The sequence below is a fragment of the Entamoeba histolytica genome, genomic scaffold (genome assembly GCF_000208925.1).
Source record: "Entamoeba histolytica HM-1:IMSS scf_1104750519071 genomic scaffold, whole genome shotgun sequence".
Taxonomy (NCBI): domain Eukaryota; phylum Evosea; order Mastigamoebida; family Endamoebidae; genus Entamoeba; species Entamoeba histolytica.
This window is the reverse complement of record NW_001915031.1, coordinates 848-17,878: the sequence shown is the minus strand read 5'-3', so window position 1 is coordinate 17,878 and position 17,031 is coordinate 848. Positions and strand designations below refer to the sequence as shown.

At 23.9% G+C, this 17,031-nt stretch overlaps 11 protein-coding genes across 11 annotated transcripts, besides 1 other annotated feature; 6 read left to right on the top strand and 5 right to left on the bottom strand.

Annotated features, from left to right (window-relative positions):
• Positions 1-727: 727 nt before the first annotated feature.
• Positions 728-1,444, bottom strand: EHI_183500 (uncharacterized protein; the record flags this gene model as incomplete). The annotated part of the gene is made up of 1 exon (XM_649234.1): positions 728-1,444. One exon carries the CDS (start codon positions 1,442-1,444, stop codon positions 728-730), a length of 717 nt encoding a protein of 238 aa, XP_654326.1.
• Positions 1,445-1,569: 125 nt separating this feature from the next.
• EHI_183490 (uncharacterized protein) lies at positions 1,570-4,629 on the bottom strand (the record flags this gene model as incomplete). The annotated part of the gene is made up of 1 exon (XM_649235.2): positions 1,570-4,629. One exon carries the CDS (start codon positions 4,627-4,629, stop codon positions 1,570-1,572), a length of 3,060 nt encoding a protein of 1,019 aa, XP_654327.2.
• A 282-nt stretch (positions 4,630-4,911) lies between these two features.
• On the top strand, positions 4,912-5,369 carry EHI_183480 (60S ribosomal protein L27, putative). The gene has a single exon (XM_649236.2). It carries the CDS (start codon positions 4,914-4,916, stop codon positions 5,331-5,333), a length of 420 nt encoding a protein of 139 aa, XP_654328.1. The 5' UTR covers positions 4,912-4,913; the 3' UTR covers positions 5,334-5,369.
• A 116-nt stretch (positions 5,370-5,485) lies between these two features.
• EHI_183470 (uncharacterized protein) lies at positions 5,486-5,986 on the bottom strand (the record flags this gene model as incomplete). The annotated part of the gene is made up of 2 exons (XM_649237.1): positions 5,486-5,803; positions 5,858-5,986. The coding sequence occupies 2 exons, from the start codon at positions 5,984-5,986 to the stop codon at positions 5,486-5,488; spliced, it is 447 nt and encodes a 148-aa protein (XP_654329.1).
• Positions 5,987-6,658: 672 nt separating this feature from the next.
• Positions 6,659-7,027, top strand: EHI_183460 (elongation factor 1 beta, putative; the record flags this gene model as incomplete). Its single annotated transcript, XM_649238.1, has 1 exon — positions 6,659-7,027. The coding sequence occupies one exon, from the start codon at positions 6,659-6,661 to the stop codon at positions 7,025-7,027; it is 369 nt and encodes a 122-aa protein (XP_654330.1).
• A 269-nt stretch (positions 7,028-7,296) lies between these two features.
• Positions 7,297-8,976, top strand: EHI_183450 (uncharacterized protein; the record flags this gene model as incomplete). Its single annotated transcript, XM_649239.1, has 1 exon — positions 7,297-8,976. One exon carries the CDS (start codon positions 7,297-7,299, stop codon positions 8,974-8,976), a length of 1,680 nt encoding a protein of 559 aa, XP_654331.1.
• Positions 8,977-9,063: 87 nt separating this feature from the next.
• EHI_183440 (uncharacterized protein) lies at positions 9,064-11,088 on the top strand (the record flags this gene model as incomplete). The annotated part of the gene is made up of 1 exon (XM_649240.1): positions 9,064-11,088. The coding sequence occupies one exon, from the start codon at positions 9,064-9,066 to the stop codon at positions 11,086-11,088; it is 2,025 nt and encodes a 674-aa protein (XP_654332.1).
• A 65-nt stretch (positions 11,089-11,153) lies between these two features.
• On the bottom strand, positions 11,154-11,897 carry EHI_183430 (uncharacterized protein; the record flags this gene model as incomplete). Its single annotated transcript, XM_649241.2, has 1 exon — positions 11,154-11,897. The coding sequence occupies one exon, from the start codon at positions 11,895-11,897 to the stop codon at positions 11,178-11,180; it is 720 nt and encodes a 239-aa protein (XP_654333.1). The 3' UTR covers positions 11,154-11,177.
• Positions 11,898-12,058: 161 nt separating this feature from the next.
• EHI_183420 (uncharacterized protein) lies at positions 12,059-12,803 on the top strand (the record flags this gene model as incomplete). The annotated part of the gene is made up of 3 exons (XM_649242.2): positions 12,059-12,239; positions 12,287-12,541; positions 12,591-12,803. 3 exons carry the CDS (start codon positions 12,059-12,061, stop codon positions 12,782-12,784), a joined length of 630 nt encoding a protein of 209 aa, XP_654334.1. The 3' UTR covers positions 12,785-12,803.
• An 84-nt stretch (positions 12,804-12,887) lies between these two features.
• On the bottom strand, positions 12,888-13,520 carry EHI_183410 (uncharacterized protein; the record flags this gene model as incomplete). Its single annotated transcript, XM_649243.1, has 2 exons — positions 12,888-13,097; positions 13,146-13,520. The coding sequence occupies 2 exons, from the start codon at positions 13,518-13,520 to the stop codon at positions 12,888-12,890; spliced, it is 585 nt and encodes a 194-aa protein (XP_654335.1).
• A 2,046-nt stretch (positions 13,521-15,566) lies between these two features.
• On the top strand, positions 15,567-16,448 carry EHI_183400 (galactose-inhibitable lectin 35 kDa subunit precursor, putative; the record flags this gene model as incomplete). The annotated part of the gene is made up of 2 exons (XM_001913900.1): positions 15,567-16,026; positions 16,120-16,448. The coding sequence occupies 2 exons, from the start codon at positions 15,567-15,569 to the stop codon at positions 16,446-16,448; spliced, it is 789 nt and encodes a 262-aa protein (XP_001913935.1).
• Positions 16,449-16,620: 172 nt separating this feature from the next.
• Positions 16,621-17,029: a repeat region.
• Positions 17,030-17,031: the final 2 nt, after the last annotated feature.

Genomic DNA, 17,031 nt, shown 5'->3' with positions numbered 1-17,031 from the left:
TTTTTTCTTTTTGATTACTTTCATTTCACAAATTTTTTCTTTTTTCAAATGTACTTCATTTAATCAATTAAACTATTCTTTATAATATATTTACTACTATATCTTTTTAAGAAAAGGGTTTCTTTTAATTTAAAAGAAAAATGGAAAAAAATAGCTACTTGTTTTAAAAACATTATTCATTTATCAAAAATGTTAATGTTTACGTATTACTTAAAATTGATTTTCTTTATTATTTCTTTTTATTCAATTCACTTTAAATGATATTAATATTATTAAATTATTTTTTTAATGAAAAACTTATTCTTCTTCTGATTTTTTTTTTTAATACAAAGAATAAGATTTTATCCATTAAGAATTTTTCATTTATATAATTAATATAATTAATTTATAATATTTCTATAACTTAGATTTATTAATGTTTTTTTTTATTTTTTAACTTGACTCAACATATTATATTGAATATTATCTCTTTTATCTTTATAATTTCCTATAATGAAATAACCAACATTACTAATATTTCTAAGTATAACTAATGGTTCAAATACATTGAACATAAACGTTATTTTAATTATTTTTTATTAAAAAAAAACAATAATCTTATTATAAATTTAAAAAACAAAATATTTCCAGATGAAATGAAATAAATTCAATTTAATGAATAATAAAATGAAAAAAAAATATTAAAATAATAATAAAAGACAAACAAACAAATTACCCAAGAATCAAATTAAAATATTAATTTAAATATTTGCATTTCTCTAATTTTAATAACAGGTATTAATTCAGGATAAGGACTTTGTACAATGGAATTATTAAAATATTGTACAACAAACCCACCAATATTTAAATTATCATTTGTTGAAGAATAAACTTTTTCTAATTCAAAATTGTCTTTTTTAAGAGGGATAAAAGAAATAAGAGAAATAAATACACATTTAAATATTTTATCTTTAGTATCCATATTTAAATAAATACAAAAAACATTATTTCGAATTGTTTTAATAACAAAAAGACGATGTAAAATATTTTTTGTTTTTTTCTTAAGATCAAACCATTCATCTTTTGTAGAACTAAATTTTAATTCTTTATCTTTAATTATTCCACATACTTTTATTATTGTACTTTTTTTTGATTCAAGTAAACGTTCTAAAGGAATTCCATTATCAGGAATATTAGATAACTCTCCAAGTTCATAACAAGGAGATTTTTTTCTATTAATTAAAATGTCTAATTGTTGTTTTTCTAATACTAATGAATTATATTCTTCTTCTATTTTTTGTTTTCCAATCAAACAATTAAAATCATAATTTTCTTTTTTTAATTCTAATAATCTAATATATTCCATATTAAATCCTTGATTATTATCTGCTTCTATTTCAATTTGACGCATTAGTTCATGTATTTCATTTAATAAATTATTTTTATTAACCATAATATCTTGCATATTCTTTGTACTTTCTAATTAATGATTTTTTAGTTTACTATTTTTTATTTTAATAATAATAATAATAGTTTTTTAATTAATAAATTCAAATTAATAAAAAAATAAAAGTCATTTAACTTGGTTTATTATTCTTTATTATGAATTTGTTTATTTAATTGAATTGCTTGAAGTTGAACACATGCCATTTTATTAATACTTCGTTCAATACAAACGGGTAATTGGAAATCTTGTTCCATTTTATTAATACTATTTAAACATTTAATAAGTGTTTTGAAAATTCGAGTATCTTTAAAGTCATTAAATTCTTTTGAGTCTTTATTTTTCATTATCATTTCATAATTCATTTGTTTTAATTTATTAGCAATTGGATATTTATTAAGAAGTTCTTTTAATATTATACTTCTACAATTTTGTAATAACTCTTTATTTCCACCAAGAACTTCAACTGTAATTCCAGCAATTTCAAAACAATTGATTTCATAAGTTTGTAATTTCTTTTTTAACCATTCTACTCTTTTACTTTTTAAATTATCTTCTAGTCCAAACATTTCCCATGCATAATGAATATATATATTTGAATTCAAATCATCTAACATTCCTATTTCAAGCATTGTTAATATACTTTCTGTCCATGCCATATTATTCCATGATAAATAATTAAGAACAACAGATGCATCTTTTTCATCTCTTAATAACATCATTTTTAAAATATTAGTATTTAAACTTATTGATTTAATTTCTATAGTATTTGAATGTCTAAATGGATTTCCTTCTTCACTATTAACTAATGTATATGGTAAAAATACTCGAAGAAATCTTGTAAATGGAATTACTGATTCTGAACTTTGAAATGAGTTTGTTAATGGAATAGATAAAATAGAATCTAATAACTCTGATCCTATACATTGATATGATATTTCTGGTATAGAAGAAGCAGCAATATCAGTAATATCATTTAATACTTCTGGATTATTAGTTTGTAAAAATTGTAGTTTAAACAATGGTAATGCATTTTTTGGATTTTTTATTGCTGCTTCTCTAAGAAATTTTCTAAATAATTTTGCATCATTAGCACACCAATCAATACTATTGAGATATTCAAATGGATTAATTTCATTTAATAACCTTTTCTTTAAATAACGATAGGAGTCTTGTTTGTTAACATTTTTATAACATTTCTCCATATTTATTAAAAGGTAAATATCTCCTTGATTTATAATAACTTCTTTCATTAACGGAATATATGATAATGGATATGGAAGTCTTGGAACATTAAATAACGGTAATTTTTTATAAATCAAAATTTGTGGTGTATAAGATGCCATTCCAGATAACGCTAATTTTAATTCTAATTCACTAATCTTTACTTGTAAATTATTTTCACACACAATATATTCTCCATTCATTCGAATAACTGCACGATATCTATCTCCTGTTCCAAATACACCAGAATTTAATTGATATTTACATTCACCATTTGTAAATTGAAGTGGAAATTCTTCAGAAATATTTGGCATTACTCCAACAATAAAGTAATCTTTAGGAATAATCTCTCTTTCAATAAATAAAGAAAAACTAGTGTTTTGATGTACTAATAATGCATATTTTGTTTGTGAATTATCTGGTATGAGTTGGATTGAAGGATTAAATGAATGGTATAATGCAAAATTCTTAATATATTTTGTACCTCCAACCCATTCAAGAAATAATTCTAAACAAGATAATAAACTTAATGCACCAGTTGTTTTAGATTCTTCTAAACTATTTAACTCATCTTTTCTTTGTAACTGTTTAAATAATGAACTAAAATATCCTACACTAATTAGTTGAATTGGATTATTATTGATTGTTTGTTGTAACTTTTTTAATCCTTCAGTAACTAATTGAATTGAACTTTCAGGTTTATTTTCAACAAGTTCAGTAGACATAAACGCATATAAAAATGATGGTATAATTGTTGAGTTAGGTTGAAAGAAATGGAGTCCATTACAATAATCTGTATTATCAATTTCTAATTGTGTTGAAGGGAAGTATGACTGAATGTCATAAATTGGATTATCTTCTAATAACAAAATTCTTAAAATGGGACTTTCAAGATGAGTAAGTATTTTAGCTATCTGTTCTTGGTGTTGATGTGTACGAATAAAATAACAATAATATGAATCATTCATTTCTATTGATTGAGTTGAATTAAAATGTTTATAAATATTTAAATAATTATCAGGAGTTAAAAGTAATGAAAGTGGTGTTGAAAAATAAACAGATGATAATGAATAAATAGTAGGAATTTGAAGATTAAGCAGTAATGAAGTGACATAAATAAATAATGAATATAATGAGATTTGAAGAATTTCAATTTCTGATAAACAAGGATTAGAAATAATTATTTTTAATGCTTCATAAAATGTTGAAACTAATTCACTGTTAATAAAAGATGCTTTATCATCAAGTTTTGTTGAAGTGTTTAGACATTCAATTAATGTTGGAAGAATAATCAAACAACCAGGTAAAGTTAATATATTATCAGTATTTATAAAATCAAAAACATTTTGTTTAGTAACTCCAAATAGTACAGGGATGAATCTAACAATATAAAGGTATTGGTCAACTTTAGTGCCAACATAATCATAATTCAACATTGCATTAACATAAGTTGGAAATGACTGTTTAATATAATCAATATTATTTATTTCTGGAAGAAGAAAAGGATTTTCTTTAAACGTTTTAATAGATTTTTCAACCAACAACTTTTCATTATTACAACTCTCTTTATTTATTAACATTGACTCTGTGATTATACCTTTGTCAATATACTTTTGAACTTTTTGAGGTGAAATACCATATTCATTTGAAAATTTATTGATTTCTTTTGAGAAACCAGAGTTATTTTCTGTTCGAAACTCGAAATGATCAGAAGGTGAAATATACATTTGGTTTAGTGTTAGTGAACAATTAGAAAGAGGTATTGAATGAAAGAATAATGTTCCTTTTGATTTATAATATTTACTTATCACATCAATAGCAGTATCAAATAATGTCATTCCAGGAAAAAGGAAGGAATGTGATTTTGGAGAATCAACATTAATAACAACAAATGGTTTATTTATTTGAGTAATAATATCAGAGTGAACAAATTTATTTGATGCTGAAATACTACGTTCAATTGAATTCATAAAATTTGTCATTTGAGAAAAGAAAGAAGAATCATTAATGAATGATGGAATTTCGCACATATTAATTATTTTAAAGATCTACTTATATTTAATTGAAAGAAATAAGAAAAAACAAGAAGAATCAAACAAAAATGTTATTTAAGTTTAAAAAAACATAAAAATAATACAAATAATAAAAAATGAAAAAACAAATTCTTAAGAATAATTAAAAAAAATTAGTCTAAAACTAAACAATAAAACCCCAGGATTTTCTTAAATACCCTTCTGAACTAGAAAAAAGAATAAAAGAGAGTAGCATGAGCAAGATCCTTGCACCAGGTCGTGTTGTTATCATTCTCTCAGGAAGATTCGCTGGTAAAAAAGCTGTTGTTTCTTCAGTTAACCTTCAAGGAACCAAAGACAGAAAATATGGATTTGTTACTGTAGTTGGAGTTGAAAGAGCTCCATTAAAGATCACTAGAAAAATGTCTGCAAAAGTTCAAGAAATGAGAACTTCAGTTAAGTCATTCTGCAAGGTTATTAATGTTAACCATGTAATGCCAACTAAATACACAGTTAATCTTGAACAATTCAATCTCATTAAACAAGTTAAAATTAACAATTTTGAAGCTGGTAAAGTTTATCCAATTTCACAAAAGAAGGCTATTTCTTCCCAATTTGCTGAAGAATACAGAAAAGGTAAAGAATCATGGTTATTTACTAAACTTCGTTTCTAAGTGAATTATTGCGTTTAATTAGTTAAATAACTAGCGAACGGTTGTTAGTGAGGTTTTTATTTTCAGGGTTTTTTCTTTTTTTATCTTAAAAATCTTTATCATCTTTTATATTTAAAACGAAAAGACAATTAATGGAATCGAAAAGAATTATATTAGTCAGAAGTAGCAGCATATTTGTTGATGAGATGACCAAATGGGGGAATAGCAAAGAAGACTTCTGAACGAGCACGAAGAAGAGCAATGACAATAAGGAATATTTTGAATATGAGATAGAACAAAACATAAAGCATCATTACAACTTCAAAAAATCCACCAAAAGCAATACAAGTCAAATAGAAAGGGAATGCTGCAATAAATAAAACAAAGAACCAAATTACTCCTTGAAGAGCAACTGATCTGCAATAAACATTTGTCTTTTCTACAAAGAAAAGAATAGCAGAACTCAATACAAAGAATGAAGATAAAAATGCCTATTTATTTTGTTATAATTATTGTTTATATAAAAAAAATATTAACTAACAAACTTCTACAAATACTGGAATGCCTGTTGAAGTGACTCCAAGTCCAGAGCTAAAGGATTGTTCATTATTATTAGTATTATTATTAATAGAAGGGGTTTGTTGTTCTCCGTCCATTATTTCTCTTTTATACATTAAAGTTTTTATAAGTTTTGGAAAATTCACAGCAACAAGAAAATTGTTTTTAAATTTTTTCCTTAGTTATTTTTTAGAAAAACTAGAAATTTATTTAATTTATCAAATTATTTATGTTCTTTATGTATTAAAACTACCACTCGATGTAAATTGTTTATAAAAGACTATGAAAGTCTTAAACAAAAATTATAATAAACGAATTAGAAATTTGTTATACTTCTTTACTTTTATAAATTGTGAAAGAAATATAAAGAGATTTTATACAATAAAAATTTTTGATAATAAATGACATATTTCGTTGAGACATAAAAGACATAAAACACTTAATCATATAAGATAGAATCAAATAACTAAATCATAAAAGTCTTTTTAATAAAGAATTTAAGATTAAAAGTACTAATATCTATCAAATTAATGGGTTTAAAAAAAAGACTTTCTACTACAATAAATGTGATGAAGAGAGAAAGTAAGTAAGGGATATTCAATTATTTGATGATCTTTTGGTGATTATCAATAGAATTATAAACCCTAAAATTTAAAAATAGAACAATAAGAATGAAAGAATGAAGTAAAGAAATAAATTATCGTATAAATGCTTAGGAAAAGTGGAAATGAAATTATAACCTAGTTTTACAACATCTAGAACTAAATAGTTTAGTTAAAGGAAGAAAAATGGCTGACGATATGGACTTATTTGGAGAAATGACCCCAGAAGAAATTGAAGCTGAAAAGAAAAGAAAGGAAGCTAAAGAAGCTGCTAAAAAAGCTGAACCAGTTGGACAATCTCAAATTGTTTATGATATTAAACCATGGGGAGAAGATACAAATCTTGATGAAATGGAAGCAGCAGTCAGAGCTATTTCTAGAGAAGGACTTGAATGGAAAGGATCAGAAAGAAAAGATGTTGCTTATGGTATTAAGAAACTTACTATTATTTGCAATGTCTTAGATTCAGTTGATACTGAATCTGTTCAAGAAGAAATTGAAGGACTTGAAGATTATGTCCAATCAGTTGATATTGTCTCCTTTAACAAGCTTTAAATAACTTTTTAGGAGTATTGATATTTTATGATTACTTTTTGATGTTAAATTAATAATAAAATTAGGTTAAAAAGAAAGAGAATTAAATAAAAAAACACAGTATTAAAAAGTTAAAAATTATGAATGAGTGTAATTGATATAAATTTTAAGAAAGGAATAATCACAAGTAGATAATAGAACTAATAAGTATTAGAGCAAATCAGAAGATTCTAAAATAGATATAGAAAATAAGTAATCTTAATGGATTTGGATCTCTGAATATTTATTTTATGTTTCAACACAAAAGAAAGTCTTCTACACCTACAGAGGGAATAGGGGTAATGCCAATTCAAAATAGTTCAAAAGATAAATTATCTTTAAGCTTGTCATTGTTTGGAGAATTACAAGATAAAAGTAAAGATGAAATATATTTTAAAGATAACAAAAGTGATGAACAATATATTACTTTTTTGAAACAAATACAAAATACTAATGAAATTCAATTTGTAAAGATAGCTAATCATTTAATTGAGAAAAATATGTTTTTAATAGAAGGAAAATTTAATTGTTGTTGGAAAGTAACAGTAAAAGATATTAGAATAATTGTATGGCAAATGAAAGAATTTAAAAGAAAAATATTGTCAATAATGTGTAAATGTATTAATGATGAAGAATTAGATGAAGTTAATGAAAAATTACCAGTCTTTCAAAGATGTTGTTTTGGACATGGAAGTAAAACGAATAATTATAATTTTATAAAAGAAATAATTTATAATTATAATAGTATTTTTGATATTCAAGGAGATCCTTTGTTAAATAATCAATTTAGTATTGAAGAAGTTTCAAAAATGAAAATATTAGAATATATGGTTGATCCATTTGCTCCAAAAGACTTTATTGTTGATGCTATGTATTCTTTATATTTATTTTCATCTGTTGATGAAGTTTGTACATTTATTGCAGGTGCACACACTGATCTTTTATTTGCATTATCAGAACAAAATGAAATAGAATATAAATTACTTCAAGAACAAGTTGTTTTTATTAGTAGATTACTTTTTTCAATATATTCACCAAGTATGCAAAATAAAACTACATTAAAATGTCTTTTAAATCCAACATATCCAACAGATTTTAGGAAGTTTATAGAAAATATTTATCAAGGAATTACAACAAATTATCTTCGTTTTTCAAAATCATTTAATATTATTGGTGATTTTAAAGAACGTAATAGATTTAATCAAATATATAAAATTAAATTGGGTAAATCATTAGATTTATCAAAATTAAATAAAAAAATAAAGAAAAGTGTTGATTATTTACAAGAAATTAAAACATTTAATAAAATTGTTCTTGTTAATTTAGAACCATTCTTTATAGCAGAACAAATTGCATTATTTGACCATAAATGTTTTAATTTGGTTGAAGTAAAAGAGTTAGTTTATTATGAACACAAATCAAGTTTTAAAAGATATCAACAAACAATGGAACATTTTAGTCAAAATATAGAACAATTAATAGAAACAGAAAGTGATATTGATTTCTTTATTTCAGTATTTCATGGACTATTTTTTTATAATGAATTTAATGGTGCATATTTAATTTATAATATATTATCAAATAAGAAAAAATCAAATCCTCTTCTATTTAATAAAATAAAGAAGATTTCTTATTCTTTATATTCAAAACTAGAAATATTTTTTAAAGAAATTAATGGACATGAATTATTTTGGATTTATTATTGTTCTTTACCTCTTTTTACTTCTAAAGTTCCTGTTGTAGATTTTTGGTTGGATCGTATTAGAAGTGATGATGTTTTAACTTTAGATTTTGGTGAACGTTTGAATGCAGAAAAAATTAAAAAAATATCTATTGATGTACAATTATGGATTGAAGCAAAAGAAACTAAATTCATATTTGATGAAATAGACATAGTAATGAAGTACTTTAATAATTTAGCTTATTTGTAATTTAATCTTCTTCATTTTGTCTCAATTTTTTTTTATATTGAAAAGTTAGTTCAATTTAATCGAACTAGAAAAGTTCAAAATTAAAATATGAAAGTCGAAAACATTCATTTAAAACAAATTGTTCAATATTTAAAATCAAATGATATCTTTTCATTAATGTGTGTAAATAAAAGAATACTTAATTGTATTCGTTCTTTAGATCATTTACCATATTTACCTTCAAAATTTCTTTTTACTTTATTATCAGACTATTCTAAAGATGTCATTCCAGTAATTTCTATGGATTTTAAAAATTCATTTATTCCACCTAAGGATGTTAAAATATTATTTCGTCAAAATACAACAACACCACTACTTCCACCTTTAATGCCAATTCGACAATACATCATTTCATTAAATATTCCAATTCACCCAAAATATTTAATTGATCTAACTACCTTTCCTTTATTAACCAAACTCACTCTTAATATCTTTTCTCAACCCTCTGAACTTCCATCGTTAAATTTAAAATCATTATTTATTCATTTAAATTCAGAAAATCATGTCTCTTTCTTATCACAACTTACTTCTATTAATGCTGAAATAACTCATGTCCAAATTCATTCACCTACTTCTGAATCAATAAAAGAAATTCAAAGACATTTACCAAAAGCTGTTATTGTTACATCTAAAATTTCTGATATTTCTTTATTAAATAAAGTAAAATGTATTCATAATTACATACCAATGAATGGGATTATGTATGAATGTACTTCTGTACCAGCTTCAATTGCATTTCTAAATGGTAATTTTATTACATCTAGGTTAATAGAAACTGCCTATGTTTATGGTAATTTATTATCAATACCTATAGACCCATTAACATTTAAAGAATTATATTTAATAAATTTATCACTACCAAAAAGAGGTTCACTTTTCCTTAGGGGAATAGAAAAGTTAGTTATTGGGTCTTGTAACAATTTAGTTGGTATTGAAGGTCTTGAAAAATGTCCTTTGAAACATTTTGTGTTTTGTAAAAATAGTTGTTTAGCTTCTTTAAAAATGCCAACAACACTAACATATCTTGATGCCTCTGATTGGAAACCTTTAACTGTTCCACCATTACCTCTTTTAAAAACAATGAAAATAAAACAATGTCAAACATTTAGACATATTACACTTCCACCTAATGTTGAACATTTATTTGTTGAAGGTTGTTCTAAACTAAAAAGAATAACTAATTTATGTGACATTCAACTCATTTCATTAGAATTGATTGAATTACCTGAATTAACTTTAGGTATTTTACCAACTTGTCTAAAAAGTTTATTTATTAATAATATTCCAATATTTGAATTAGATTTAAAAACATTAAAAAATTTAGAAGTTGTTCGTATTGGAGCATGTAGTGATTTATCAAACATTATTTTAAATAATGAAATTAAAGAAGTTGAATTAACTAACTTAAATAGTCTAACAACATTTATATATACTTCACATCCAATTAATAAAATAAATATTTTAATGTGTGAGTCATTAACTTCTATTAATGCATGGTGTTCTGAAATTCATATTAGTAATCTTTTACAACTTAAAGAAATTAAATTAAAAGAATGTAAAGGAATTGAAGTTATTTCATGTAATATTCTTCCATCTTTTGAAGAGTATGTTTATGATTTTATTATATTAAAAAAGGTATCTATCAAAGACTATTTACCAATATCTAAAAAAATAATACTTGATACAGTCAATTGTTCATTTGATTCATTTAATTTTTCAAAACAATTATCTGATGTCATTAAAATAAAGAATATTAAAAAATTAAAATCAATACAACTACCAAATAGTCTTAAAAAGTTAACATTAATGGGTATTGGAATAGAAGAAATTTCATTACCTTCTTCTCTTTGTAATTTTCATTTATTAAATTGTGGTGTTAAAGTTTTAGATATTCCAACCCAATGTAATAAACTTAAAATTCAAAAGTGTAAAGAATTAACACATCTTGACCTTCCATCTACTTTGACTTATCTTAAAATTAAAAAATGTCCAACTGCATTACTCATACCATCTTATTTACCAAATATTCCATATGAATTACTCAAAAAATATTGTGTAACTCCTATTAATTAATTATTTTCATTTTTAATTAATTTTATTATTTTTTAAATTTTTTTTAAAAACCAAAACAATAAGATAAGATAAAATATCAATCAACTAAGTTATTGGAATACTAATGGTGTAGGTGGTGTCATTGGAATTTCAAGAATTGAGTGATACTCAAATCCAACAAATTGAGCAATTTGTTCACAAATTCTTCTTACTTTATTTGGAAAATCAGTAGAATTATCAATAATAATTTGGTGTGGATGAATTGACCATTTTTCTTCAATTGTATAATCAAGAGCTGCAGCTTCTTCTGGACGTTCTCTTCTGGCTGGATTTGATTTTCTATCATAATACCTTAATGCACCAATAGCAGTTGTTCTTAAATGAAGAACAAGGTCATATCTGTTTTTACAAAATGAGTCATAATCAAATCCTCCTTCTTTCATAACTTTATCCCAATTATCTTCTGACATATAAGCAGCAGAATCCATACTTCCACGATCAGAAAGAATTAATGTAATTTTCTTATTAGTTGATTTAGCATAAGTATAAAATTGATCTTCCATAGCTAATTGACATCTAATTTTACATAATTCCCAACATAGTTTTTGGTTTTCAGAGGCATGAGCAGGAAATCCAGCTCCTGAATTAAAGAACATAGTTGAATTCTCTTGAATATGAAAAACTTGAATTCCAAGTGGTCTAAATTGATCAGCAATTAATGATAATGAAGTTGTTTTTCCTCCTCCTGGTCCTCCAGTAAGTACAATTCTTACAATTTTAGGCTCTTCTCCTGGAGCACATTCTAGTGGGTCTTCTGTTAAATTACTCATTAAGACACTTTCTCAAACCCTAGTTTTTATAATAAGGGGTTTCTTGTTTCATAATTAAATTCTTTTTTATGGTATTTCACAAAAGAAATAATCATCAATTTTTTCAAAAATTTAGAAATAACAAATTTTTATTTAGATTGTGTTAATCATATTATCCAACAATGGAAGAAGAACAACAAGAAAGTTATGAGACTCAATACTTAAATGGATGGAGTGAAAAAGAAATGGAATTAATTAATAATCTTAAATCTGTTTATCAAAGTGCCATAACGAAATTTCCTCAAAATGAAGAATTGATAAGAAGATATAATACTTTTTTACAAGGAATTAATGACCAAACAAGTTTGTACTTATAAAGCATTTAAATAAAATTATGGTTAACTATTTAGATGAAAGAGCGTTACTAAATTTAGCATTAAGTCTAATGCCTGAAAAGAAAGAATTTGTTTGGAAATTATATCATGAGTTTGAAGAAAAATGTGGCACAACTGAATCATTGATGGAATTTGAAGAAAGGTATATGGCAGATACAACAATGGATCAAACATCCAATCAACATTCTAAATTTACCTTTATTTGGATTAAAGATTTATTTACATATCTTGATAAAAAACCATTTAGTGAAGAAGATGATATGGACTATGGTTTGTTATTATAATTTGTATTGTTATTTATAAAAAAGTGACTGTTTAGGTTCTATGAAAGAATATTTTGAAAAAGCCTCAAAGTTTGAAATAAATAACCAAAGAAATAAAACTAAGGCTGGAGATGAAAATGAGAAATTAACACAATTAATACAATTATTGCCATTAAACTATCATGGAAAAATAATTGATGTTGATAAATTAATAGAAGTCTTATCTGAAGAATCTAATGATTTTATTTAAATATCATATCTTTTTATTTATTCTATATTCTTTTTATTTTAAAAAGAAAAAGAATCTACAGAAAGAACAGTACAATTGTATATATATTTGTTTCTTTGTTTTTTTAATGAAAAACTACTCTCCCTTTTTTTGATTCATCACTTAATGTACTATCAATCTCAGCAACTACATCTTCAATAAAAACACTTCTTTGAGCATTATAAAATCTATCCATAAAATAAAAGACATCCGTTGGAATTTTTTTACTTGAAGAACCTGTAGGAATATTACTTGGTAATCCTGTTTGTTCATTTTTAATATTTTCAATTAAACTCTATTGATTAATTATTGCTAAGTAAATAACATAAATAAAGAAACAAACAATATAACCTGCTTTTGTGTTATTAATTTTATCTTTAATTTGGGATGGGGATTTTTTCATATAAAAGTATTTCTGAAGGTCATCAGAAGAGTCTTTTAAAAAATCAACAAAACTAATGGCACGTCTTAATGCTAATTGCCATTGTCTATATTTAAGCATAATATATTTTGTGGAGTTTAATGTCCAATTTCTGTCAATTTTTTTAACTGTTTTAGTTGGTTTTTGATTTTCATAAAAGGATTGAAGGGGTTTTAGTATTGGAGTTTTTGTAGTAAAAGACATTTGTTGATCTCCTATAGCACTAGGATCCATTATTACAGTAAAACAAGTTCTTCCTTGGAGTGAAATAGGACGAAAAGCAGATGGTGTTTGCATTGAATTGTCTTCTGTTGGGAACTAAAAATCTAACTGAAAAGAAGTCAAAGAAGATTTAGAATAATAAGAATATTCTTTTTTTTCAGAGTTTTTAGTTGTTTAGAGTTTAGCAAAAACAGTTTTTGTTGTTTGAATAAATAATATAATATTTTTAGGAATATTTTTATAATATTGTTTTTTCAGTAACAGAAGACAGTCTGTTGAATGAACAATTTCTTTTTTTATTTCAATTATTTTTTTTTAATTCATCCTAATAATAATTTTAGATTTTTCAATCCTTCTTTCTATTTTAAAAAAATAACAATAAGTTTTTTAATTTAAAATAAATTTATTTTCTATTTATTATTTATTAATTTTATTTTTTGAATTTATTTATTATCATTTCCATTTTAATGAAAATAACTAGGTTTTTTCGTTATAATGTTATTAATATTTTCATTATAGTTACTTTCTTATTGAACAATTTTCAGATTATTTTCTTCTTTGAACCTTTTTAGTATAAACCTTATTATTTTATGTCTCTTAATGTTATGTTGTATTAAATTTATTAAATTAATCATTTTTTATCTATTTATTTCATTCTCTTTTATTTTTCGTTTTATTCTCATTTTGTTTGTGTTTATTATATACTAGTAATTATTATCATTTTGTTTATAGACTATTTTCTTGGTTCACTTAAAAAATAGGCTAAGACCCTCATACCTCATATGATAAAATAATATAAACAAGTCAAAAAGGTATTAAGTAGTCATTGTGTCATATCTTTTTGTAAAGAACGATTTATTTACTTTTATTTTGGATTTTATAAATTAGACACATTCTTATCTTATATTTTCACTCCTTCATACTAAACAACTTTTTCTTGTAAGCCGTTGATAATATAATTTTATTAATCGTCATTGATTATTTTTATTATTAATATTTCCAGTTTTTTAATTCATTTTTCATTCATCCAATTTAATTCATTTAACATGAATTACTTATTTAGTTGAAAGTATGAAAAATATAATGAGTGTATTAAAAAAATTTGGATTGGTTATGAAAATTAAATGAAGGAATAAGATGTTATTCATGAGAAGTATTTCTAAGAAGAATAAAACAAAGAAATAGGAAATAATAAGAGAATATTATGAATGATGGAAATAAAGTAAGTTGATAAATAGAAAAATATATTGATAAGATAGAACATAGACTAAATAACGAGTGGTATTGATGAAATAGATTAAGATAGTAAAGAAGAATAAGACAAAAAGGAATAAAAATATTAAAAATAACAGTCAACAATTAAATTGAATATGATGAACTTAATCAATATTCAAATAGCTGAATAATATGATAAAATGAAAGTCTGTTACTGAAAAATGAAAATAAACGAATATAGAATAAAGGAGGAATTGATTATAACAAACAAATATTGTTTGATGATAAATCATAAATTCAATATATTCTTATTTATTTGTGTTATTATATTTTCCAATGAAAAAATTAATAGATGTTTTTGTTAATAACAAAAGAATATATTACCATAATAGATAGAATTGAATAAGAAAAATGAATAACTTTGTTCAATTTCTTTAGAGTCTCTTTTAACTTTTAAGAACTTCTTTTTCTGAGTTTATGCTGTCATTGAAACGAAATGTTATTGTTAGTACAACCCTGAACTATATCAACCGATTCCAAAAAAATTATATCCAAATACTAGTTGTATTAGAAAACAAATCATGAATTATATTTAAAGTATATCTAGTATTAATATTCTATTTATAGTTAAAGAATTATTATAAACTACAATCTATAGAAATAATTTTCAATCCACACAAAAAATAGTTTAAATATTGGGAACAAAGTACATGTGTTTTGAACAGAAGAATTACTTCATTTGGCAGTTAACATATAGTTTATCAACAAGGTTGTTCACTAATTGAAAGAAGGAAGAATTTCTTCTTATTAAAAATAATAAAAATGAATAAGTTTGTTGATTGTTAGGGTCAAACAGAAGATGTTTGATGAATAATTTTGTTTTCATCATAAAAGGTCAACAGATCTATGATACAGTCAATGATTCCAATATTGTTATTGATACTCCACTGTAACAGTAAAACTACTGATGGAAGAGACCAATTATCACAAAATTATCCCTTTGGAATGAGAAACCAAAATACTAAATTTAATGAGTACTTTTCAAGTGCTGTTGATAGTTATCAGATTCAACAATTTGCTGAAAGTGGAGTTTTTAATGCAAATCAAGAGAATTATGTTAGAGAGAAATGTAAAACATGCTGTAGAGTTATTTTTGCATCAGACTATAACTATAAGACCGAAAAACAATTTACTGATGAAGATGACAAGAATGAAACACCAAGGTATGTCATGGATATGGAATTTGATGATAAAAGATCTGTTAGATATCCAGATGGGAATTATGAACAAAATGTTCTTTTAAGACCATTAAAACAAGGAAATGAACTTCAATTCTTTGAATTTGCACCATACAGAATGTACACGTGTTATGCAATTCCAAAAAGAGTACATGATATTAGAGCAGGAGCTGTTGAAGGACATACACTGATTATTTAATCAAAAAATCCACCATTATCAGATGCACCAGGCACTCGAAACCAAAGATTTGTTTATGTCCATCCATATCCAGATTCATGGTATCCAGAATATCATACTGTTATTAAATATAGAAATAGTCGTGGAGCTCTTGTTGATAAGAAGCTTGAATGGCCTACATATAAAAGACATTTTTATCTTCCTTATCGACTTGATGTTGATCTTTGTTATCAAGCAAAGAGTGCAGCAGATATACCATCTAAATGGTATGGGAATAGACATCTTAATACTATTGGTGATAGTTATCAGATTACAGCATCAGTATGTAATGCAAAAGAACCTAGACAAATATTCATTCCAGTATTTGCATAATTGAAATAATATTTAACAATTATTTTATGAATGAAAGTAATAATGATGAAATAATAAGTCATACTCAATTAGTTTATTCATATATCAGCCTTTTTATCATTTTTTAATTGAATAATAATTATACTTAACTTTTTTATTTTTATTCAGTATTATTTAAGATATTGAATGTGTTATTTCAAGAAACACTATAAATATATATAAGAAAATAAATAACAAAATAAAGAGAAATTCACATCAACCAAGAAATATAAATGATAGAAGAATGAGTGAAAATAGGTATTATCTGTATGGAGAGAGATACGTAAATAATTACACTAATCATTACAATAAGAATTATCACCATAATTATCACAACATTGATGATACAAATCATTTCACTCATCACTTCATTCATAATCATCATCATAAACACTTTAATAATTATTTCAATAGAAATAAACAATATATAATAGAAATAAATACCATCACAACATACAAAGAAGGTACAAACAATATCGAAATAAGAAACAAAACAGAAAATAAAAGAAAAATGATTGAAATACAAAATCAAGAATATTGGAAAAGACTCTTTGAAGATAAAAAG